Source organism: Rhamphochromis sp. 'chilingali' (assembly GCF_963969265.1).
Source record: "Rhamphochromis sp. 'chilingali' genome assembly, chromosome: 11".
NCBI classification, from domain to species: domain Eukaryota; kingdom Metazoa; phylum Chordata; class Actinopteri; order Cichliformes; family Cichlidae; genus Rhamphochromis; species Rhamphochromis sp. 'chilingali'.
The window spans coordinates 18,241,320-18,266,499 of record NC_137938.1 but is presented as its reverse complement, the minus strand read 5'-3'; the positions used below and the strand labels follow the sequence as shown (position 1 = coordinate 18,266,499).

The 25,180-nt window shown below is 40.7% G+C and overlaps 3 protein-coding genes across 8 annotated transcripts in view; 2 read left to right on the top strand and 1 right to left on the bottom strand.

Moving 5' to 3' along the window:
- The first annotated feature begins 1,257 nt into the window (after nucleotides 1–1,257).
- LOC308406459 (xylose isomerase-like) lies at nucleotides 1,258–8,273 on the top strand. The gene is given in 19 exon segments (XM_080897495.1): nucleotides 1,258–1,342; nucleotides 1,677–1,796; nucleotides 1,871–1,881; nucleotides 1,883–2,047; nucleotides 2,315–2,386; nucleotides 2,895–3,003; nucleotides 3,575–3,651; nucleotides 4,048–4,120; nucleotides 4,284–4,396; nucleotides 4,470–4,495; nucleotides 5,315–5,452; nucleotides 5,583–5,692; nucleotides 5,781–5,873; nucleotides 5,964–6,047; nucleotides 6,132–6,246; nucleotides 6,349–6,454; nucleotides 7,608–7,790; nucleotides 7,872–7,946; nucleotides 8,029–8,273. Coding segments are annotated over 18 exon segments (1,752 nt in total). The 5' UTR covers nucleotides 1,258–1,342; nucleotides 1,677–1,678; the 3' UTR covers nucleotides 8,113–8,273.
- A 1,320-nt stretch (nucleotides 8,274–9,593) lies between these two features.
- On the top strand, nucleotides 9,594–17,008 carry sqlea (squalene epoxidase a). The gene is made up of 11 exons (XM_080897508.1): nucleotides 9,594–10,098; nucleotides 10,895–11,153; nucleotides 12,374–12,551; nucleotides 12,847–12,943; nucleotides 13,068–13,181; nucleotides 13,636–13,807; nucleotides 14,295–14,390; nucleotides 14,758–14,900; nucleotides 15,172–15,268; nucleotides 15,407–15,494; nucleotides 15,958–17,008. The coding sequence occupies exons 1-11, from the start codon at nucleotides 9,820–9,822 to the stop codon at nucleotides 16,148–16,150; spliced, it is 1,716 nt and encodes a 571-aa protein (XP_080753634.1). The 5' UTR covers nucleotides 9,594–9,819; the 3' UTR covers nucleotides 16,151–17,008.
- A 2,573-nt stretch (nucleotides 17,009–19,581) lies between these two features.
- oxr1a (oxidation resistance 1a) overlaps nucleotides 19,582–25,180 on the bottom strand; it is a 186,668-nt gene continuing 181,069 nt past the window's right edge. For 5 of the 6 annotated variants that reach the window (XM_080896643.1, XM_080896642.1, XM_080896644.1 and 2 more), the window contains 6 exons: nucleotides 24,926–25,006; nucleotides 23,569–23,691; nucleotides 21,130–21,282; nucleotides 20,936–21,031; nucleotides 20,180–20,253; nucleotides 19,582–19,748 (listed from right to left, as the gene is read on the bottom strand). In XM_080896643.1, the coding sequence (XP_080752769.1) occupies nucleotides 19,613–19,748; nucleotides 20,180–20,253; nucleotides 20,936–21,031; nucleotides 21,130–21,282; nucleotides 23,569–23,691; nucleotides 24,926–25,006 (663 nt within the window). In that variant the 3' untranslated portion in view covers nucleotides 19,582–19,612. The remainder of the gene's footprint in view (nucleotides 19,749–20,179; nucleotides 20,254–20,935; nucleotides 21,032–21,129; nucleotides 21,283–23,568; nucleotides 23,692–24,925; nucleotides 25,007–25,180) is intronic. The other variant, XM_080896645.1, reaches the window with a different exon arrangement.

Genomic DNA, 25,180 nt, shown 5'->3' with positions numbered 1-25,180 from the left:
TTTGTTCTCTCAACAGCACCAAGAACATAAGCTAATCACTGGAGAATATTAGCTTATTTTAGCTTTTTAGCTAATTCTAGCCACAAGTCAGGTGATACATCACTTGTTGGCAGCCAAGGAGCTGATGTACTTTATTAGTTTCCTATTTTGGTTGAATTCAGCGTCACTGTGTGTTTATAGTACAGCACAGTTCCACTGAGCAACAATGATGTTGGAGGTAAATGTCTATAAATATCTACCTGACTGTCATTATTTCTGTAGGAAATAGGGATGAGTAAAGCTACCATGGTGATAAAAACTAATATTTGACTGAATGGGATTTTAATCCAGTGACTGAGTCCACATCCCTCTGACAGAAATGAACATTAAACTTATTTCTGTAACCTGGTTGTTTTCTTAGCCAGTTTTTGTCTCTGATGCAGATTGTTTGGTTTTTTTTGTTGTTGTTTTGTTATGTTTTTTGAAGAAACTGCTTTTCAGATACATTTTTTTTCTGTGCACTCTGGCATTCTTCCCGCTGCTGCCATTTAATGGCATGCCGTTGGGCAAAAGTGTGCCACTTTCAGCAGCAGTGAGGGCGACCTGTCATGTCATATGTTTAGTCCACCAATGATTTCTCAAGTTTCATAGGATCTTCTCACTCTCCTGTTAGTTCTACGATATTTATGTTTTCTCTGCACTTTCAACACTGGCTGAACTGATGGTTACACACTCACTCATCCTTTATGTATGAGCAATGAACGTGTAAGGAAAGAAAAACAAGATTTGGAAGCACTGTGTTGCTTGGATTATATTTTTATTGTCTATTATTATATTACTATTGGCCTATGAATGTGTAAGCATTTGCGCTATAGTGGGCTTCAAGTAGCAGTGCTAAAAAGATGGACGATGGATACCTTGCAATTCTACCCCTCCGGGAAATGCAGATGTTGTAATGTTTCCAATTTAAGAGAATATGAACGCTTCTTGTTTGTTATTCCCACTCCCTGCCAGTTGGTGGCGGTAAAGCACCATTTCGTTTTAGCCATCAAAAAGAACAAGTGGTTTCTGTAGTTGTTCATGTAAAAAAAGGGACGGGCGGATATAGTAGAAAGAAAAATGAATGAATTTGTTTCACTAATTCTCTTTACAGGTTATAAAATTTACAACTGCCACTTAAAATGTGCAAACCTTCATCTGCAGCGATGATGCGGTTGTGTTCTGATAATCCATCCTACCTGACAAACCATCCTATCCATTGCTTCTGCGCATGAGCTGCGCATGCGCACAACACAAAACCGGAATTTTCAGGGATAGCGTCCGCCTGTAATTTCATGCTACGTTTTTGATATTTGGAAAATAGGTAAGTATTGATACTTTATTGCCGTGGATACTTGATTTTTTTAAGCCATTGTGAATGTTTGTTAATTTTAAAGTGAACGTGCTGTCTGCGTTTTCCACAAAATTATCGAATTTGCAGCTTCGGTTAAGTCTAGTTTCAAGTCATGATTTAAGCTTGTACACATATGATGTTATCTAGAAAGTTAGAAAGTTTGCAGTGCATTCTTGCTGAGTGATAAGACCGTTATATTCTGTTAAGTCTACTTAGGTAATGTGGTTATTTAATAGGTTAAATTGTATGCATTGTTTGCTGCACATATTGAAGCTCAAAAGAAAATGTCTGTTTACGTTTGTAGATATGGAGAAGAAATGGGAAGAGATATACTCGTTACTTTCTGCTGGGTCCTACCCTTCAGAATATGACAAGGCTCAGAGGCAAAACCTCAGAAGATATGCCTCAAAATTCAAACTGAATGGTCAGTAATTTTTTGTTAATATTAACAAATCACATATTTGGTTAAATACATTGTAAATAGTTTTTTTTCTGTAGATGGAGAACTCTTTTTTTGGAACCAGAAGAGTAGTTAAAACCATGGACGATGCCAGGAGGATCTTTCATGAGTTTCATTCATGTCCAATAGGAGGACACACTGGCATACAGAAAACGCTAGCAGCAGTGTGTTCCGGATTTTACTGGTTTAGTATGACGGTTGACATTAAAAATTGGGTATGTATTAACTGTTTGTGTTGTAGTTAAATAGTGTTTAAAATCAGCAATTTTTTTATTAGCAACTAAAAGACAAACAGTACATTAGCAAAATAGAAATAAATATGTTTAAGTAATTACATTAATAACCTGTAGACCTGGCAGAGATTTTAAGACATCCATATCAAGTACTGTTGCTAGATTGATTGATTTTCAGAGAAAACGCCATTAAGTAATTTTATTACATAAGAATAAAAACTCATACTTTATAAATATTTTATCTTAAAGATTCTGGAATGGGACCAGTGTCAAAAAGATGGGAACCCACTGGCTGCTGTGCAGCCGTTGCAGTGTATTAAGGTAAATATTATGCCCCTTTTCCACTATAGTACTGTATACTTTATATAGGTAAAAGTTCATAGATGACATTATAAGTCTGTGTGACTAAAATGTGTTAGAACCTAAAGCCAGGTATATAATTGTTCAAGTAACCCTGACATTTGTCAGCATGCAGTCTCAAATGTCTTATTTTGTACAGATGTACAAGTGGCACTTAAAATGCACTCTATATCCAATAGTTGCATCACTTTGTGACCATTATGAAGTTTTTTTGACTCATTAAAGCTAGATCAAACCTTGACCAGTGAATGAAAAATAAATTGATGTCCAAATGAACAGTGCGCCCATTTTGCAGTGTGACTGTGAACAAGCAAAACATGTAGATTCAAATTCAAAGACGATACGGGTCGCCACATTCGGATGTAATTATATATATCACTGTTTTCAAATAATATGCACTGATAATAGTTAAGGTAATTTTGGTATTGCACGAACTTTTGCTGAATCTTGAAAACCTGTACATGTTCAGAGGCCGCGTAGTGGAACCAATGAGGGAGGAAGACAAAAGAAATTAGCGCCTGCTGGCAGGGCTCGTAGTGCGGACCGAAAAATGGCAGCGCAGGAGAAGTTATTTGCAGGTAAACAGAGATTTTTGAAACGGTAAAGTGTGTGTGAGGGAGGGAGGCCAAAAGGGTTTATAGACCTTAAAGCTTAGTGTCCTGCTGCAGTCTGTGGTCTTTTACCACTCTTATATGATCTTCACTCTGAGTTAAATAACTTGTTTAAAAATGTATTTCTTCCCATCTTCCCAAGATGAATAATAATAATAATGAACTACCAGAACAGAGATCACAAAGTACTTTGGCAAACAGACAAAAGGAATACTCACAGGGAACAATTTAAACAAATAGACGATGCCTGCACACAGATAATTAAAAAAGAAAAAAACAATTAAAAATGTAAATAAATCAATGAAAGGTTAGATGCAGGCAATAAGAAAGGTAACTGAAATATGATAACAAGAAGATAAAAGATAAAATGGAATCATGTAAAAACAAGTCTGTAAAATGTGTTTTACATGTGATTTGATGGCAGTAACTAAATCTGTGAGCCTTTTTATCCTCAGGCTGGTCTTTCCAAAGTTAATATTGAAAGAGCTGTCACTCCTTAGGATGTTTTAAAACAAATATTAAAAAACATGTTGCACAGGAATTCCCAAAATCCAGTATAAACCCGATGCTGGACCTGGTGATGTCATGTGTTTTAAACACTACAGTGCAGAAGAGGTAGGTGAGAGACACACACACACTCACACACACACACAGATATGTCAAGCAGACTCAGGGGTAGAAAACCAAAGTGGGCAAATAATTGGAATTTGATGTAATTATTTCTTGTTTGTTATTAAAGTGCGACATTAATAATGGCATGCTCCAGGACACACTGTTTCAAAATCCAATTAACTGCACAGTACAACCTAAACTGCTTTATCTATGCAGATGTTTTTAGTCGTCTTAGTTTGATATTGGAAAAAATCATAATGTCAGCTGTACATTTTTGCTCCGGGGCCACTCAGGAGGTTAATACAATAACATGCTGACCTAACTCTGTTTGTGTCATGGTTTTGACTGCACAGTTAGAGTTGTGTAAGGCTGTGTGGAGCTCGGTGTTCCTGTGTGCAGGTGCTGATGGGGAGGACGATGGAGGACTGGTTGAGGTTTTCAGTCTGCTACTGGCACTCTTTCTGTGGACCGGGTAATGTTGCGATTTAGCCAACACTCGTGCAACTCATTAAACAGTCTGAGGGTCGATGGTTACAAATGTGTCCCGCAGGCTTTGACTCATGCACACATACAGTTTTACTTTTCTCAGATCAGCACATCTCCTTTGTAATATTGCCTTGTTTTCTGTTTGGTAGGTGCCGGTCCTTTTGGAGTTCCAACCCACCACCGGCTCTGGAATAAAGGGTCTCCTATGAAATCAGCCAGGAAGCGACTCTGTGCAGCCTTTGAGTTTTTCACCAAGCTTGGAGTGAGGCTTTTAATATCTCAGAGCTGACCAGATCACAGTATAATTCCTCATTGACGTCTGTTTGTTTTCACAGGTAAAATATTACACTTTCCATGACAGGTAAGAAAGCTGAAGTTATCTTGATTTCACCCTGACCTGACAAAGTTCTGGTGGAATGTAGAAGAACATAATGTACCATGTTTATGGGGTGCATGTAGTTATACATTGAATTCATGAAAATAGCCAGTGCAGTCTGGGCTGTAGTTTTCTTCAGATATACTTAGAACTACCAGGATGCTTTGATTAGGCTCAAAATATGGTTGGAACTTCATCCATGTCACAATTATGGACAGACACAAACTCAGCTCTTACATGGCGTGGACATCTGAGTTTGGGAATGCGATAACTTGAGAATGAGGTGAGATAGGATTTTCACATTCATTCCAAAGCTGCATCTACTAACAATCAGAAGAGTTTCAGTCTCGGTGGCCTTGAATTCAAGGTCAGAGGTCAGGTTTTCTCAAAATGACCTAACATTATCTAATTTATACTGTAGGTGCATCTACGATGAGGCTGAGGGGTAGCACTGGCAGCCACCAGTATTTTTGTAGACCTGCTTCTGCACACTACCATCATGATTTTAAAATGAAAAGGTCCTGATGTGACTAAAGTGCAGACTTTCAGTTTTAATTGAAGGGTTTTAACAAAAGTATTGCATTAACTATATGAGGATTACGAACATTTTTATCCACATTCCCTGATTATCTACAGTATAATCACCTCATATGCTTTTATTTCTACATGTTTTCTGCGACAATTTTATGTATAATTGTACGGTCTGGGAGATAAGAGGGTATTTTCACTCAGTGGTAATAGTATCTGTATACTGTATTATTCTGGTGCTCTGAAATTGAGTGCTTAGCCCTGTGCCCCCGACAGAGACATTGCCCCTGAGGGCTCCACGCTGGAGGAGTCCAACCGCAATCTGGATGAAATAACAGACCTGGCTCTCAAGCTACAGAACCAGACTGGAGTGAAGTTGCTGTGGATCACCTGTAACCTCTTTACTCACTTAAGGTTAACACTGTAGTCATACCTTAAACCTCACTTTTTTCTTTTTTTGTTAAACCTGAGTTTCAGGAGCACAGAAAGTTATGAATGGTTCAGTCAGTTATGCAGATTTCTGTCTATAAACATCGTACTACAGGTACATGAATGGTGCAGCCACTAACCCTGACTGCCATGTGCTGGCCTATGCTGGTGCTCAGGTGAAAAAAAGTCTGGAAATCGCCAAGAAGCTGGGTGCAGAAAACTTTGGTATGATGGATTTGATGGTTACGATCTTGTAATGTTGTGACTCTTCTGTGTAAGTGGCGCTTTAATCGGCACATTTTTGGCTTTTTAGTTTTTTGGGGAGGAAGAGGTTTCCACTCCATCCATAACACTGATGTTGCTGTTGAACTCAATCACATGGCCATCTTCTTCAAAATGGCTGTCAGTAAGTGTGCACGTGAACAGCAGACAGGCTTTGAGTTTTGAGTTTGTCAGCTGTGTCTGTTCTGTTTCATGTCTGCGTGTTTGTCTGCAGACTACAAAGAGAAGATTGGGTTGAGTTGTCAGTTTCTGATTGCGCCCCAACAAAAGGAGCCCAGCAAACACCAGTATGATTACGGTGAGGCTTCCAAAGCTCATCATAAAGTAACCTAAGCCAATACGCTTCTTCAGTGTTGCATCTTATGTCTGTTGTTTTCTGTAGATGCAATGAGTCTTATAGGATTCCTAAAGCATTTTGGTTTGGACAGTGACTTTAAGTTAAAAATTGAGCCCAACCACACCACTCTAGGAGGACACGATATTGTCATGGCATCTGCGTGAGTCACTCTCTTGTGAAGTAACCGAAGTCTAACTTTGTAGCATGTTCATGCTTTTTGTTTGTTTTGTTTTTTTAATCATTCTTGCTTGCTGGTGCACAGTTTTGGGATGCTGGGATCGATTGACTCCAACACAGGCTATCCTTACCTGGGGTGGGACACAGATCAGTGCCCCCTGGACATCAGGAACACCACCTTGGTCATGAAAGTAAGCTAACTAAATATATAACGGTTTATTTAAAGTGATGTTAGTCAATATAAGTTAAGTTTGCTATATTTTAGGTGAAATTTACAAGATTTGGTAAACTGCAGCAGTTGGAATGATTAAATAGGTGGTTACACTTTCTTGATGCCTCGCATGTACAACAATATACAACAAATATAAATCCAGCGATCACTCTTCCTTTAGAGGTAGTGTAGGTTGGTTGGGGTCCAGTAAAAATATGTATTACTATTAGCTGAGTCCTCTGTTCACTAGCTAGCTGCTGACTGGAAATTTCTGTCAGGCAGGCACTTTTCTTCCTTCCTCATTAGGAAAGTGTAGAAAAAGTCTTTAGCAGCTAAGTGCTGTGGCATGTTTATTGTTAGCTAGGTAGTTGCTAGCTTTATAATCTGATTTGTGCTTGGGAGATGGCATACAGTAATGCTCATCAAAAGAATTGGTCTGCCTGCCTCTGATAAAATGAAATTCTAAGTAAATGTTGCAGACTGGACAGAAGATGACAGTAATTTGAGAGCTTATTAGGTTGGTTGTTGATTTGGCTACTTGGAGCAGTAGCCAGTGTTTTTTTTTTTTTTTTTTATCTCTTCCAGTGTTGCCTGGCTACAAGTGAATATCTGATGATTGCGATCCATATTGACCGTTTAGTGTGAAACTAAAGCCTACTCAAAGATGATTGGTCAACAGAACTCTGGTCACTTACAATAGTATATTATTAGAAAATGACCAGAAAGCTTCCAGTACCAGAGATTATCTAGTGCAGTCTGTGTTGAAGCTTGGCATGTGCATTACTGGCAGTGAGCCTTTTTCAGATAATACATTAGTACTGGACAACAAGTCAATACTTAACATTAGCTATGCATTGCTGGGTCCCCACAATATGACATGTACTCTTTATGTCTAAATCTATGTGAGCTCAAAACAATAAAAATTCTAAAACTGCACTTTATGAGTTACTATGGCTAGTTTAGATGAATCAATCATTAATCTAGCATCTGTTAGAATGATGCTAGATTAGATTAAAACAAAGCTTGGCTTGGATGAATTGGATGAAAAAGGATGAATTTTTAGATCAATGGTTTCACTGTTAATAACATTAGATGAGAGATAATCGAACTTCCTCGTTCCTCTGTGTGTCCAGGTGATTGTTGAACAAGGCGGCCTGCATCCAGGAGGATTGAACTTTGTTGCAAAGGCGCACATAGAGTCCACTGACCTCGAGGACCTGTTCATTAGTCACATCAGAGTCATGGACGCCTTTGCAAGAGGACTCAGGAACGCCGTTCACATCATTGAGGATGGGGTTATTGCTAGTATGATGCAGGTATGTGTGCAGCTACTTGAGTGTAAAGTATACGTTAATAATATTAATAGGAAAATGCAAGTTATGTGTAATGTTAAACAGGAGCGGTACTCAAGCTTTAGTCATGGCCTCGGACAGAAGGTGGAGAATGGTACTGCCACCTTAGAGGAGATGGAGGTAAGACTCAGCTTGAGCTTATATTTAAACTGGAGTTTATATTTGTAGCAACTCTACATGATGTGTCTTTTTGTTATTTCAGGATTTCATCAAGCAGAACGGTGAGCCAGAAGTAACATCAGGGAAGCAAGAAAAGTATGACTCCGTCTTTAACCACTACATATGATCAAAACACCTCTGCATATGCAGCATTGGCCGTCAGGTGATGCCTTACTTTTAGGAAAGCCCACTCATTTTCAACACTGTACTTTATTTAGTCCTGTCATGCATTTGTAGTCACGCAAACTTTTGAAGTGACACTTAAATTCAATAAAAATGTTGTCAATATGTGTTTGAGGAGTTGTTGGCATGCGTTATTATTGTCATACACTGTTATTTCATGGTTTCTATAGCACAGTGTGTACCTGGTGAATTTACATTGCTCAGATATATTAATCATTGACTAACAATTTAGTCATTTTATAGATTCAACACTAGTGGAAGTAATATTCAGAGCGTTTAATCACACAAAAATACTAAAATCACACAACAAAAGTATTCATAAGTCTATAAAAACAAAGGCCCCTTCCAGAGCTGAAGCTAACAGCATAAATACCTCTTACCTGTTATGTGTTGGTGTAGTTTATGGACTGATCGAGTAGTTAGTTTCTTGATTAGTTTGAAATATTTAAGAAAAAAGGAGTGAAATAGACACTATTATTAGTCCCAAGTAACACCTTCAGACAGTTACAAGGACATGTTTTAATTAGCAGTGTTTAAAAAAACACTTCTAGTGAGAAATGCAGCAAATGATTTAGAGGCTGGAGTTATAAAATACTGCGCATTTCTGCATGAAAACAGACTTCAATAAAGATCTAATCTAACATATGCAGGCTGACTTAGGTGTTTACATGTGAGATGAAGGCATTTTAACTCAGACTGTGTTGTATGTATTAGAACATCACACTTTGTAACTCTTCATATATTTTTTCTATATAATTTGAACTCTTACAGACTGAAGCAGCTTTTTAATCCTACCCAAACAAACACGACTCATTATCACAGCTTCTCCAGCTGTGTGATATCGTCGATTTGATTGATCGATTGATTGGATGTGTATTACGTAAACAGCGCTGACAGCGCTGTCTTCAGTAAGAGCTCTCACTCTGCACCTTTTCCCGGATAACAGGGCGTGTGATTCAGGGTTTAAACCTGGACTGTGAAGTACCGCTTTGACGTGAAGACGGTCGACGTTAAAACTCTCACTATGGTGTGTTTTAGTCCAGGCTAGTTATATTTGTGATTTACTCCGTACTGGCGGCTTTTCTTATCTGCTCGGGTCAGAGCGCGTGGGCAGCGGTTATGAGTGACGCGGAGCAGGACTCCTGTCCCACATGAACACTCTTTGCTCCCACTCAGCCTCTGAACTGTAGAAAAGAAAGAAAGCGCACCTTTTCCACTGACATCAAATCATACTACCATCCTACTGGACCGCCGTCCAATCAGCAGGCCAGAAGAGGCCCGGTGCCGGCGTGATCAACCAATCAGCTCGTAGCGTGAGCTCTGCTCACCATCACGTCTGTCCTGATTGGAGGGCTGAGCAATGGGAGCGGCGGAATGTGAAAGCAGCCAATCGAAAGTGGTCCGTGTTTGTCATTGTCATAAAATATTCAGCAGCATCACTCCGGCTGTCTGTGACCCGGTGACCATGACTTACAAAGATACCTGCTGGTTCCGGGCTCACTAATTTACTCCAGAGGAACCTAAAAAATATATACAATACAACAATTATTATTTGAACCTTTTTGTCAGCCTAAAACTTTTTTTTCTTCTTCCTACTTTTGAACTTTAGCCTTAATTTACTTTTTTGTAAATAAAAAAAAAAAGAAAAAAGATGTGGACTTTCCTGGGAATAGCAAGCTTTACGTACCTTTATAAGAAGTCCAACATGGTGTTGAGTTTTGCTCAGAGAGACCTTGCGATGGTTGCAGCCTTATTCTTCACAGCCGGCCTGCTGCTCTCGTATATCGCCTATTTTCACGGCCAGAAGCTCCGAGTCTCTCGGGTGCTTAATTTCTTCCTGAGCAGCCTGTCTTTGTTACCTGTTATCAGCCACTTAATCCCCCAAACTGCAACGCCGAGGAGCGAGAAAACAGAGAAGAGCTGCAAGAAGGTAAGACACCTCAGCTGGACTCCTCCAGGTTTAATTATGGGAACAAAGGGACACACGGGGTGATAACAGTCAGAAAACTAGATTCATTTTCTATTCAGGTCAACTTATGTTTTATAGAGAGAGTAAAAAAAAAAAATCACAGAGATTTAACACAAAGTCGGTTAAACTTGCTTTGGTACTCATGAAGAAGATCAGCAGGTGCCGGATAGGGAATAATCCACCCCCCACCCCACCCAAAATAGAAGAGTTTAAAGGTGGTGGCCCAAACCACTTCTCTTCTTCCTCTCCAGACTTGTTTGTTGCTAGTGTAATTGTCACTGCTGGCGGAATAATAGTGGGGTTGCACAGGTAGCCCAGAACCTTCAGGATGGCAAATTCATACGTGCCTCTACAAAAAGGTTCGCTGTGTCCCCCAGAACAGCCTCAAGAATGTGGATGAGGTACCAGGAGACAGCCGCTGTTGGGAGACTTTTGGCCTGAGTTTGAATCCAGCCCCCACTGTCGTGTCATTTTGTTCTCAACAGATTACACGGTGTGAAGATTTTCAGCCTGTTCACCAAGAGCTGGTGTTTAATTTAAGTGTCCCCCTCCTTCTTTTTTTTTGCCTCTTTTTTTGCCTCTTTTTTTTTGTTTTTTTGAGCAGCTGTATTGAACTCTTCTTCCCCCCCCCCCCCCCCCCCCCCCCTCTCTCTCTCTCTCTCTCTCGCTCTCCCGAAAGCCTGGAAGTTTTGAAGTGTGTCCGGTCAGAGCTTATATGACTGTTTTACACCTACATTGAAAGTGTGGTTGTTCTTAGGGCCGGAGAACAAGGAACAGAGTGGAAACGGGCTCCTCTGCCTCACTCGGTGCCTCAGCATCTGGCTCACCTGGGGAGCGGGACCCGGATGTGGTGATAGTTGGGGCAGGGGTTTTGGGCTCGGCGATGGCGGCCGTCCTGGCCCGGGATGGCAGGAGTGTTACGGTGGTGGAGAGGGACCTGAAGGAGCCGGACAGGATAGTGGGGGAGCTGCTGCAGCCTGGAGGATATAAAGCACTCAGAGAGCTCGGACTGGAAGGTCTGTTACTTCACAAGCACTCACCTGTATGACAGTTTAAGCCTTTCGCCTCGGAAACTATTTTTCAAAAGCAATGAGGTCAAAAGCCGATTATTATTTCTTTCTTTGTGGCTTTAAAATATTTATCATGCCCGTCATATATTTTTGCTTTGCTGTGTTCCCTGAGTGGGCCTCACTGAAAGGTGATATCGCGTATTTCCATACACCTATCAGAATTAAGCAGTAAATTTAAGGTAAAGTTAAGTGAAGATAAAGTTTCACGTTATCATAAAATGTTTCATTTCTTAACCTCCTAAGACCGAACTCTTCCATGGCATGCATTTTTAATTTCTCTTTGATATTTGGGCTGATTGGGACCTGATGAATGTAAAAACAAAGAATTATCAGATTTTTTTAAACTTAATTTTTGTTTCTAAGATAAATGAGAGCCACATATGAGGATATTTGTTTAAAACTTCGATAGAACAGTAGTATAATGTCCTTGTAAGTGGATATCAGGCCCTTGTAAACAAAAATTGAGCATTTTTGAACCAAAATTGAGTATAAATAACACAAAATGTGATGTCCTCATAGGGTCCTAGGAGGTTAAAGAAAAGAAAAACAAAGCATAACATGGTTCCAACACCAATACTAGCGCTGATACTAGCGATATTTGGCTCGATCCTCCCACCTTTTAGAGAATAACTGTTAAAGACAGAAGAAGATAAAGATAAAAAACTTTTCATATTTCCCATTTGATCTTCATTTAGTCGTTTTTTCAGCACTCAGCATGATGTTGGCTGGTTACTTTTTGCTGGGGGTCCGTCTAACGTTGTGTTTGGGGCTCCATCTTGCTGTAAATGATACTGTTAGAAACTTAAAGCTGCGGCAGATATTTAGAAAAAGCTGCTGCTTTCCCCTCTCTGTTCTAAACGCACTAGTGTAGAGTATGCATACATGATATGAACTTTTATTAATAAATATAATCCAGCAGCTCCCTCAAAGCTTTATGAAATTATACTTGGAGCAATACTTCTAGATCTCGATGTCACTCTTTAAGGACATCAAATGTATCCTGTCAGTAACTTTGGACTTTCAGTGTGCACCAGTCATTTCAACCTGATCCTGTGTTATTTGACCCACCGTAGCCACTTTTAACCTTTGCGCCGAGTCATCTGTGGACTAAATAAATAGCGAATATGCGATGTGTAATAGTTATCTGTTTCTGTGTTCGGCTTCAGGTTCAGTGGAGGGTCTGGATGCTCATCTGGTGCACGGCTATGTGATCCACGACATAGACAGTGGCGCCGAGGTGGAGATCCCCTACCCAGAGCAGGAGAAAAACATCCACTGTGGCCGAGCTTTTCATCACGGCCGATTCATCATGGGCCTGAGGAGAGCCGCCATGGCCGAGCCAAAGTAAGCAGAGTCACGAATAAGAAATATTTTAGGTGCCAAGTGGCTGATATGAACAGAAGAATATAGGACCTGCTCTTCTGTCCTACATGATTGCTCTGAGTAATAATAAGAATCTTGGTTTACTCACTGTATGTCTTTATACACAATGACAGACTTTCAGTTAGAGAGATTTAACATTCAGCTAAATCAGAGACACATATTGCGCTTAAGGAGTCAGTCTTTACTTTTCTATGATCTCTCTGCTCTGTGGGCAGGAAAGTCCAGACGTTTCTAACTGTCTAATTGCGCCCCCTAGTGTCACATTCATAGAAGGCACCGTGATCAGTTTGCAGGAAGAGGACGGCTGCGTAACTGGAGTCCAATACAAGGATAAAGAAACTGGAGACATCAAGGTGAGAAGAGGGAGCTCAGTGGTACCAGCAGAACTGTTAGACACCGCCTCGTGTTTCCCTCTTGCCTGCTGAAAGAAATACCGTATTTACATCAGAGGGTGTGTGATGACTGTGTGTCCGGCAGGAGGTCCACGCGGCTTTGACTGTGGTGGCCGACGGCTGCTTCTCCAAATTCAGAAAGAGCTTGGTGTCCGGGAAGGCTCGCATCTCCTCTCACTTTGTTGGATGCCTGATGAAGGTACGTGGAGCTCAGGCTGAAAGAGTGACGCGCTGAAATGTGTTCTGTTACTGATGAATCCTATTCATTTTTTTCCCCAAGAGTATATTTTTCAATTTTAAAACAAGAATTACAAATCACACAAAGGTGCTGTAAAACTGTAAAACTCATAACCAAAACTTTTAGGGGTGTAGGGTGGGGTCATGTTGGCAATCCATGAAAATATGGCATACATCCTCCCAAGGTCTTCAAGGTCAGCCCAATGATTTATTGGTTGAAAATCAATGCAAAGCCTTATTACTTCAAACCTTTTACATTTCATACCTGCCTTTCTTTCAAGTTCACCACAAAATATGTTATATTTTTAAAGACTGTATAGTAAAGAGAAATACCTAGTTAGTTAGCATTAATATGTAGTATAATAATAATATATGATAAACAATAATAATAATGAATCCACCACTTTTCTCTGCAGGACTGTCCGCAGTTTAAGGCAAACCACGCTGAGCTGGTCCTGGCCAATCCCAGCCCAGTGCTCATCTACCAGATCTCCTCCTCTCAAACCAGAGTTCTCGTGGATATCAGGGGGGAGATGCCTCGTAACCTGCCAGAGTACATGGCTGAGAAAATCTACCCACAGCTGCCAGGTGAATGATAAAGAATTTATTTATTCTTGAAGGGTTGTGTCTTTGTGTGACAATCCCTGATAAGCAGAGAGAGAAGAGAGAAAAAAACACTGCTGAGTGACAAATGAAGGTTATGTGGAGATCAGAACAGTCAGACCGTGGTGCCAGAAACAGGAAACCATTCAGAGTGCTGCTGGTGAGGAGAAGGTGCGCACCTCCCAGGAAGCTGCAGTCGACAGAACTGACATTCACGGTGTGCTCTGCTATTCAGCTGAAATATCAAAGCCACAGTATTAAAGCAGCCACCCCAGTAACCTTGACACAGGTCCAGCTGGAATGCTGGAGTCAGGCTCACTGATGAATTGATAAATGTACATTCAGAAACCAAAAAAAAGCTTTTTCTTTTTTTTCCCCTGTGCATGTGCGCAGCGTGCACCTTTGGGCTTTCATCCACAGAGCTGGCTCACTGACCGACCTCCTGCATTCTCCCTTTCTCTCCTTCCTTCAGAGCATCTAAAGGAGCCTTTCATGATGGCGCTACAGAACGATCGACTCAGGTCCATGCCTGCCAGCTTCCTACCGCCCTCCCCTGTCAACAAGCCAGGTACTGAAGTCTTATTGACTGACTGATTTCTGCTGGAAGTGGCCCGAGGTGTGTTTGTGATTTTGTGATTATGTATGTTTCCGTGTAAGGTGAAAGAAACAAAAGAAAAGAGCTCTTTGGACTAATTAACAGTTCATTTGTATTTGAGGTAAATAAGGATTTTATTGACCTTTTAGGAAACAAGTAGAATCCGGGGTAAGAAAGGCTTAACTTAGAGAAACCATTTTTTTGGAATGCGTCAAAGAGAGACAAGTATAACTCTTAAAGATGTGCTTCGCTTCCAGCTGAGATGTTTGCTAAAGTGCCGAAAATTAAAAAGACCATCTGGAGATAAGATTCGAGACAAACAGCTGTCTGTTGTTCGCAGGCGTGCTCCTCCTGGGTGATGCTTACAACATGAGGCACCCTCTGACGGGAGGAGGGATGAGTGTTGCTCTTAATGACGTTCGTATCTGGAGGAGTCTGCTGAAGAGCATTACCGATCTATATGACGACAGGGCCGTGCTGCAGGTGAGCACACATTTGCTTGCTGTAACTAGAACACCTTTCCCCAAATTCAAAGGATTATTAAAAACAAAACAAAACTGTGTAGTGTAAAAATAACAGAAAGCACATTCATTGATTTGTTTTTTCTAAGTCACATTTTGTGTGACTGCAAGCCGCAGCTATATTTATGCTGTCAGATTTTCTGTGTCCTTTTATTTCCTCTGCTGTTGGTAAGAAGCTGCAGCCCAATGTGTGCAATATCACACTTTTTTTCCCCCCCTCCTCTTCTCAACAGGCAAAGAAAAAATTCGACTGGGAACGCAAGTCATCACATTCTTTTGTGGTGAATGTGTTGGCCCAGGCGCTGTATGAGTTGTTTGCAGCCACTGACAGTGAGTGTCTGCCTGCCTCCGTCTAATGGCACATGAAAAGCACTGATGGAAGATAATAAATGTTGGCTTTTAGTACTAAATTCAAAATCTGCATTAATTGTACTTTGGATTCTCATCCATGTTTTTCCTGTTATTCAGATTCTCTTCATGAGCTGAGAAAGGCCTGCTTCCAGTACTTTAAGCTCGGTGGAGAGTGCGTTGCTGGGCCTATTGGACTCCTCTCAGTGTAAGTGCTAAACGCTTTCCTCCACAGCAAACCAAACTGAACAGAAGAGTTTGACATTTGCGGAAGTTTACCTGGTTGCCTTCACTATCCCTATTCAGTATAGGAATAGTGAGACTTGTGACATGTGACATTACAAGAGGTACACTGCTAGCTTAGCCTAGCATAAAAGCTTGTTTCTGCTGTCAGATCCTCCAGAGCTCACACTGCATCTCTTTCAACTGCTGCTGGGAGGTAGTTAATGTCTGATCACATAAAGAGTTTCTCATGTAACACCCAGCAAGTGTTTACATATACTACACATTTATCAGTGAGCTTTAGAGGAATCTGTGTTCAGAGAGCCATGCTGGCTTTTTCCTCACTGCTTCAATTTTGTTTGTCTTTGATAATTTTCAAAATCTAAAAGCACTTTTAGATATACGATTTAGGGGGTTGTAAGTTTGACTTTTTTCTTTTTTTTGGACAGATTGTCGCCCAAACCCCTGACCCTTATTGGACACTTCTTTGCCGTGGCGCTGTATGCAATCTACTTCAACTTCAAGTCTGAATCCTGGAGCACCAAACCCCGAGCTTTATTTAAGAGCACAGCCATCCTGTACCGAGCCTGCACAGTCATGTTTCCTCTCATCTACTCTGAAGTCAAGTACCTGGTGTACTAGAAATAAACTGCGGGAACACTTAATGGGCTCAACTGGAAGAAAAAAAGTTGACTTCCTGCTGAAAATGGCACTTTTAGCCAGAATTGTTCTCTTGATGATTTTCTACAATATTCTTCTGCCTTACTGAAGATGGTTCTACATAATGCCTTTTTCAGCTCTTTCTTCGTTTTGTGCTCACCCACAGTCTGCCCTGTCTCCCAAGAGGACCGGGGACTACATTAGTGACAGTTATTCCTGCCAAACCTGAATTTGATGAAAATACATTGCCTCTTTTTTTTTTTTGATGATGCGGTGTTTGGGTAATTTGGACAGTATTTAACGTGAGAATCATTCTGCTTCACTTGAGATCTACTGCACTGATGATGACAGTGTCCTACAGAGGATGTTGTGGAAATTGCCTGTAAATTGCACTTTAAGTGAATCTAGTGTTGTGCCTGTTTTCGTGGAGGAAAAAGTCTAAAGACTGTCAAACTTTGTCTTCTACTGTTTCCCCTTTAAACAAGACTGTTGCTTTAACCTTATTGTTGTAATGCGGGACGTTTTATAAGACATTTGTTTCTTTACTCTGACTGTGCAGCTATTTGCCAGAAGATTATAATTTCAGAACCCAATAATGATCCCCAAACTGTTTTACTCGTGCTGGATGTCCATAAAGACCTGACACAGCATGAATGAATGCCTCGGGGGACATTTGGATTGTGTGGGACCTGAAACATCAGGAACAAGTATGAAGCATGAAGCTCAGGCATTTGTTTCCTCTGAGCTGACGGACAAGGAACTCGAGAAGATTCAGCACTGCTGTTTACCCGTGTTTGCCCGTTTTGTTGAAATAAATCAGGACACAATTTTGTCAGTGTATCATTTTTACTGCAACTTAATTTGTTTGTCATTTTTTTAATACTAAGATGTCTAATAACAAAAAGAGTGACTATACCAAGGACACAAATGGACACTATTAACTGTGATCAGTAGGTGAGGCTCACTCACAGCTGCAGGATCCATCGTAGCAGCACAGCACTTAATATCCATTAGAATATGATGAGGTTTTCAAAATTAAAATGGTGTCACATTTTATTTTATATATAAACGATGTATAAATATACAACTGTAGGGAGACCAAACCAAGTTTTGTTTATTAAACCAGATCGGAGGAGAGTCCCCTGTGATTTAAAAATACTTGATATGTAAAATTAAAAACTCAAAAACACAGAAATGAATATTGGATTGACTGAATTGGTCAGTCTAGTTGCATAACTTAGCTTTAAAAGTATTTCTCCCCGAGTAGCTGCACCAGGTAACACTGAAACACGATCATGACAAGACAAAGTTTATGATTTTGCATTCAACACGTAGCAACTAATAATCTGAAACTGCATGAGTGTCATTACCACAGTGGCACACTCCAGACAGCAAACACCTGCAACCTTATCCTTATCAATCGGTGCAGCCTTAACCACACGAAAGACAAAAAATTAAAACAGAAAACAAGGTTAGAACAATTACTTCAGCTTTATTGGTATTTATACATCACTGGTACATCATAGTCTGGTGAAAGAATTGGAAGAATTATCCATATTATTCTTTGTGACTTTCCACGAGGACACGAATACTGGCGTGGAAGACCAGAAAGGGGGCGGGAGAAAGCGTCACGGCAAGGGGAGGGTCATGTAATGTACACGTTCCTTCACCCGCCATCATCTGTCTGCATACCTACCTGTACCTACTGGGACTCACCTGGCGGCCAAACGTGAGGAGCAAAACCGAAGCCTGCTAACACATTTAACCACATTCAACCCTTCTTCCTTCTTCCATTGTGTCATTTTTCCTTTTAGACACAGTAAAAGGGCTTACCCCTGTTGATGTAGGTAGCAGCAAGCTTTCTATTAACAGTTAACATCTTAATGATCTATTTAATAATAATAAAAAAAACAAAAGGTACTGTACAACTACTGCTAAGAAAACCTAAGAACCTGGCCTTATCGCTTTTACACCAGATTAAAGTGCTAGAAGCAACCCATCAATCCACACTTTATTTTATATATATATATATATTTATAGCAGTATGTATTTATAGATATCTATCTATATATATATATATATTAGGAACAAATCTACTATTTTAACATTAATTTACAGGGTAATATACATTATATAGTAACAGCTGAAATATCAGCACAAATATAATCACTGTCACACTCAACAGCAAAATATATATATATGATTATATAAACATATATAATCATATATACCAATATATAATTGTCATATATGCATGTAAAACAGTTAAACACGTCTCAGGCTCTTCAAACGATACCCAGAAAAAGCAAGTGTGTATCAAGACGTAAAAGCTTTACAAGTCTTCTCTCTTGAAAGAGCGACAGGCGGCGACGAAATTGCCACGACCTGCGGGTTATTTGAGGTCACAGGACAGTTATTTTGCATATTCCACAAATCTATTGCAACACGTTACTGTCTACAAACAGTACAGCCAGCATCCTGCGAGAGGAGCCGGTGTTAGCTGGACTCACACATACACCCACTGAACAGAACATTACGACGATGGGTGATCTGATTATAGCTATGTGCTTTCAGATGGTGTGCTATGACAGTGAACAACAGGAGGACTACAATACACGATACTCTATAAGTTTAGCCTCAGAGGACAACCAAAAACTGTACTGTACTGTGAAAACACTACCCCGCCCCAAAAAACTACACACACACAGCAAATATTCTCCCTTCTCTGAGTCGAGTGTCATCGTATCCTGCTGCTGATGTGTTTTGTATGCGCGTGTTTACCACAAATCACCACTTGTACTGTTGACAGTCCGCCATCGCCAAGAGGAATGGAATGTGTTCAGGTTGCGTCTCTCCTAACTTTGTCTCCCTTTGTCAAAACTGAGAGCACAGTGAGTAACGTCCTACCGAACCAAGGAGATTTTCGGGGGTCTGATAGGGTGCAGGGGGGTGGGGGACTCCTTGAGGTTCCGTAAAGGTCTAATGCACAATGTGGGGCACCTCTCTCTTCTTGCAGCAGTCCCAAACCTTAGCCACCATCATCTTCACCACCTCTGAATGGAGAGGAGCTCCGACGGTCCTCTTCAGTCATCCCCGCCCCGATTCCCTCCCGTCATTCCTCACATACAGCCTCATATTAGCGACACTTTATTCACTTCCCCCTACTCTGCAAAGATGCTGCACAAGGCTGTAACAAGATACACACAAAGGTCATTTTTCACAAAGAAAAAACAAAAAAGAAAAAGAAAGAAGAGAAAAAGCTCTGTAATAACTGCAGTAGTAACGCACAACAAGCATCCAATAGCTGGCTTCCAGCCTGGGGAGCCCTGGTGATGTGCAGTTAGGTTTGGGACGTTGCCATTGTTCTATAGGACTCCTACTCACTTTTTTTTTTTTTTGCCCTGTTCCAGGACTTGTTTTTCCCCCCTGTGTTGCACGGTTTGATTATTCAAAAGCCCAAATCTCTATGTCCTGTACATAAAAATCCTCTTTTTTTGAGAGCATAGGGTTCCCAAATGTTTTACAGGAGTGGCTCCTGCCGTGGTAAAGGTCTCCGTCCAGCCACAGGCCAAACTCCCCACTACAGAAGAAAGAAGAAAATACATTAGACAACTTCAAGCCATTTCAGGATCAGCAGTAAAAAGCCTGCGTTTTATCTCAATTTATGCTTTTAACTTGCAGGTGTAAGTGTACTGGGCAAAGTACCAACTACTCAGTGTGATAGCTAACAAATGGCACATACATATACAAATACAACTTATATTACTGATCGTCACCATGACATCAATTATTTTAATCAAAACAAAAGAACGTTTTATATCTGCATGTGATCTTATGAGCTCCGCAAAAGTGCAAATATCTTAATAACACCATTCTTCTAATGCAGTCCACATTTCTGGACATCAGCAGGCTTGTGTCTACTTTATGTCAATCTGAATTTAAATTTGACATGCTGTCATATTTAATTATGACAAATATGTTGCACCAGTGGTCTGTAGATTTCTGGCTCACCTTCCTCCACCAAAAGCTAAGGAGTCCATATCCCCTTTGATAAAGAACATGTTGTCACCGGTCCACTTGTACACCTGCCCATGATACAACAGAGCACATATTAGAAGATACTGTATGACATATTCAGTGATGATATAAGAGAGAAAGAGAAAATGTAAACTAAAAAACACTTATACAGCATATACATCATATTTAATTCTGTGTCTGCTGCTGATGTATGAAATAATTTGTCTCACAAAGCTTTAAACACAACACAAAAGCATATAAAGGTTAAATACCCACCGTGCTAAGTCTCCTATATACACAGCAGGCAAACATGCCTGAGCGGTCCTTTGGAGTGGTTTTTACAGCCACTTCCCATATATAACACAACCATTCTCCTTCTAGGTCTTTGCCAACTCATGAGGGAAATATTTGGCTCCTTAGCTGCTAAATGCTTCTTTCTGTTCACCAACTACTTGCTGACTGACTGGTGCTGAACAGGGAGTGTACACTGGGTTTTAACAGGGCTTTTGCACCAAAAACAGCTGCCTGCTAAAACTGGGAGTGAAGTTACAGAGAACCAAAGCAGTAAAGCTGGTGGCCAGAGAGCTAAAACAAGCTGCTGAAAGCTCTGCAGAGGTGGGGAGAACTGCAGGGTGTGTCGCTATGAGCAAATGCAAACATTAGTTCTCCTCACTCCTCCATTATTGGAGAAGAATATTCATTCAGAAGTGCAAAAAAGTTACAAAATCTAACAGTGACAAAATGTTATACCTCAAACTCTGGATTAAAGGTGAAGAGGAAGGTCTCTCCGGTGCCATAAAAGCCATCGCTGACCTTAAAGGGCTCGGATGCCAGCGCACCAAACACCTGAAGTTATTAAAAAAAACAAAATGACAACAACAAAAAGGTGATCAGTACCATAACAATGTGCCACTGTGGTTAGCTTCTTAAATTTGGGCGCGTACCTGGCCGTCGCTGTCTTTAATGACCAGGAGCACCGGGGTGTCCTGGGCCTGCATGGATCTGTACAGCGTCTTAATGCTCATGCCGTGCTTTGCAGTGCCAAAGACCAGCGTCCATGGGTACCCGATGGTCCGCGGAGGGAGATTCCTGGCAAGCTGTGTGCGGGGAAAATAAATTTAAAAATACAGAGATGAAAAAGGAAGGGAAAAAAATGAAAGAAAGAAAATGAAACACAGAAAGGCCACAGCCACCAACGCTCAATTACATCTGCGGTGACCTTTTAACACTCTCTGGCGTTTAAGGAGGAGTAACAGGGCTGAAAACAGTGAGAGCAGTCTCAAGAGAAAGAGAGGCCCAGCAGACCCTGAGAGAGCACGCTGCCCTGCTGCTGACTGACTCGAGGATTAACGGCGGCTGTGGTGTATGGGGAGATAATGCCGACAAGGCGCCGGAGGAGCGGTACAACTTATGTCTCATTTTAATGGACAGATAAAACAGACACTGACTAAAACATGGAATTAAAGTGACAACTTTTTACTGCTATACAGAACAAGGACCTTTAAATGTTCTGTTCACGCTCAAACAATTCCTCAGTCCCTTTTGGCATTTTTCTTGTTGGATCAGCACTTGCTCCAGTGGTGGAGCTGCAGCAGTCATAATCAGCAGGCTGGGAATGAAGCCACGATTAGGCGAGGCCTGACTCAGCTCACCTCTGCACTGCTTTGAGCCAGGCCTGAGCCCCGAGCTCTGTCCGCAGGGTGATTAAAGAAAGCTTGCATATTGGCACTCTATTGGTTAATAAGCCAAGTGGGACTAATTTGGAGCTCTGGGTGTGTGTTAACTTGCAGTGCCTGCAAGGCACACAGTACACCTAACAACAACATGAAAGGTTGGTGACTTGGATGTCTGTTTCATGCATTTCTCTTTCATCTTTGTCACCGCTTATTTCTAACTCTTTGCGTTGGCAGGATTAACAAACCAAATCTACCTGAAATCATCCGGAACACAATAAATAAAAGAGAACATGTTGATTCCTGCTTTGAATGAGCAAACTATCCAGTTCATGTTTCAGCGCCTAATGTAAAGCGTCCTGATTTTCAAGTGGCTGTCGTCCTGAGATCACAATTTGTAAGTTAGACCGCCATGAAACTTTACACACGTACTTTACAGCTTAATCAATACTATGATACTGATAACATTTATTAAATCAGCGTTTTTCATGGAAGGAATGTAACATTAACCTGAGGAATGGCCAGGTTATAACCAGTCAAAACTAATGAGATTTCACTGCTAAATCCTCACAATAACTTTTATGTTAAAATTCTTATCACCTGCACTAGGAGTCTGGACCTGTACTGACAATATATATTAAAGCCAGTCACCAGCTGGTCACCTGCTCATTTTTACTGGTTACCTAAATTTTAGCTTTAGCATTTTAGCTAGAGTTAAGAAAACCTCATCTACTGTGGATCCAACAATTATTTTTTAGATTCTCATCTCTATATGATATTTAGAGAAACAACAATTGCAAGTTTATGTTACTAATGTCCAGGGTGGAAAGAAAGCTAATCTACAAAAGAAGTCAAAGCAGCAGTAGCTGACACCCAAAGGTATATTTTAAGGCTTTCGTGTTAGTGTTTAGTTTTCCACTAACTGACAAAGCTTTGAATGGATGACATCATAAACATTGTAACAGGGATATCGTACAAATGTTGGTCACTGAAAATAAGCACTTGACAAAAATCAGGCGATTTGTTTGTCGGTGCTGTTGCTTCTGCTCAGTGTATCCACCTACCCACCTAACAAATGCTACTAAACTTATTCAAGCAGTGAATGAATCCTTTTCCCAAACACACAGTTGGAAATCAAGACTGCAAGGTAGCTCTATGAACTGATGACTTAATTTGTTTGGGTGCTACGACATTTTGAAAGTAAAACAAATCCTCAGTTTTTTACATGTCAGATTTCCAGCCTGACACAACACACAGGCGTCTCACAGAGATTTAAAGACTAAGATGAAGAAAAAAAACAAACAAAAACAAAAACATTTAATGCTAATCATTATCAAATCATAAGAAATTTCTAAATATTCTGTGGTTTCCATTTTGTATCTGTAAAAACAAAAACTAAAAAGCTTACTGCCAAGCCTACTGGGTTATAATGAAAACAGGGAATCTATTATATTCACTTTCAACATACACTAGACAGTGGGACTATTTTCATCAGTTGACACGCCTGTGTATTTACAGTAACAATTGCACAGGTAACACTAACATGGAATAAAAGACAGCATCAATGTTCATTATAACAAAGGAACAGGCTACCCGGATAACAAAAGAGGAACAGGCATGTGCTCTTAGTTTTGGATTGTTGTTGGAAAAATATTAAGTTTAGAATACCGTCAAGTTGCATGAGATGAGATTTTCTGCAGCAGCACTTACTTTCTCTATCTGGTTGGCCTCCAGGAGTTCGCTGGGTTCTCTGAGGTTGGGTTTGAACGTGTCGGGCTCCAGCTCAGTTTTGACCGCGCCATGTTTAGAGTTCACCTCTTCCTTGGTGGTAATCTACAAGCACAAATACTTGTTAGAGATGCACTGACAAGACGAGCTGCACTTCCAAAGAGCTCTGATACTGGATGCGTTCAAAATAGCTACGGTCTTCCAGTTGCTACTTTTCGTAAAAGGGCAATGACATGACCGGCTTTACTAGTCAGGCTGTCTACTAACTTCCAACAGACATCTGTGATCTGCTGAGGCTACAAAAAAATTGGACAGGAAAGTATTAAAAAAAGACAACAACGTAGAACTAGATAACCAACTCCACAAAGCATAACAAGTTCAGCTAAACAGGCTGGGCGATAGAGGAAAGATGGGGAAAAATAGCTTTTTAACTATAACTCAATCTCACTAACAAAATGTACATTTTTTCCTCCATTTGGGGGCTTTTCATTGTAGCCGTTGTCCTGCCAAAATTACAAATGCAGTGTTTGCTAGCAACACACTGATAATCCAACAATGTGATGATGACAGCTGAATATCTTCCTGCCACTCTCTGATGCCAGATGACTAGGATCAGTTTGGCACAAGTGGGAGAAGCATTGCAGAGACACTGTCTGGGAGAAGAGAATGCTAAGTGAATAGGAAATCGACCCAATGAATAATTTGCACTCCTATGTTTGACATTTTCTCTGACCAGCCGACTGTTTGGGTTATTTATCTTTCTCAATAACAGAGGCTGATTGTGGAGCACTTCGCCACTGATGACTGGGATGCTATCATGTTTCGGTCCCCATTCAAATGAGGCCTGCCTGCATTGTCCTCAGAGAACATCATTCATCCTGTCAGGGGAGTCTTACTTCAACCCTCTTTCCAATTCGCCATCTCTTTGTTCTGCAGTCCTTCAATGTCTCTCGATTAGTCCTAAGGCAGGCTGCGCTCTTTACATTCAGCTCATTTGAGTAGTACAGGCAATTTGTATTTTCGAAAAAAGTTCTACAATAAAACCCCATCTGTGTGTTTCCTGTATACAATCTACATATCCATATAGAGCTAGCGACACTGATCTACCAGACTGATCTAGTGGAATGAAGACTAACTAACAAGCTTTGAAGAGAATATGTGAGCTGAAAGTACTACATTTATGTTTATTTAAAGCAACAGGGGCATCAGGAACAGGAATAGCAGCAGCAGCAGCAGCAGCAAGTAAAGCTTCAGTGGGGAGTCTAAAATAGACCGTGTTGGTGCAGCAGATTTGGGCAGAGTGAAGAAAGAGGGGGCAGACGGGGTTTGGTCAGGGCACCTGGAGTCGTTTGCAGAGCGAGCGCAGATCTTCGCTGTTTAGCGCATCGATCCGACGGTGGTACTCCGTCAAAGACACTACCTGGTAGTACAAAAACAGGAACAGGTGGAACATAAAACTCTGCCACTTCTAATGCTGACCATGGGGAGAAAAAAAGTTGAGTTTTGGAAGTCAGTGTGCGCTCAATGTACACTCCTCTGTTCCAAGAAGGTTTGTGTTTGAGCTTTGAATAAACAAACTTAACAAAATGTTTAC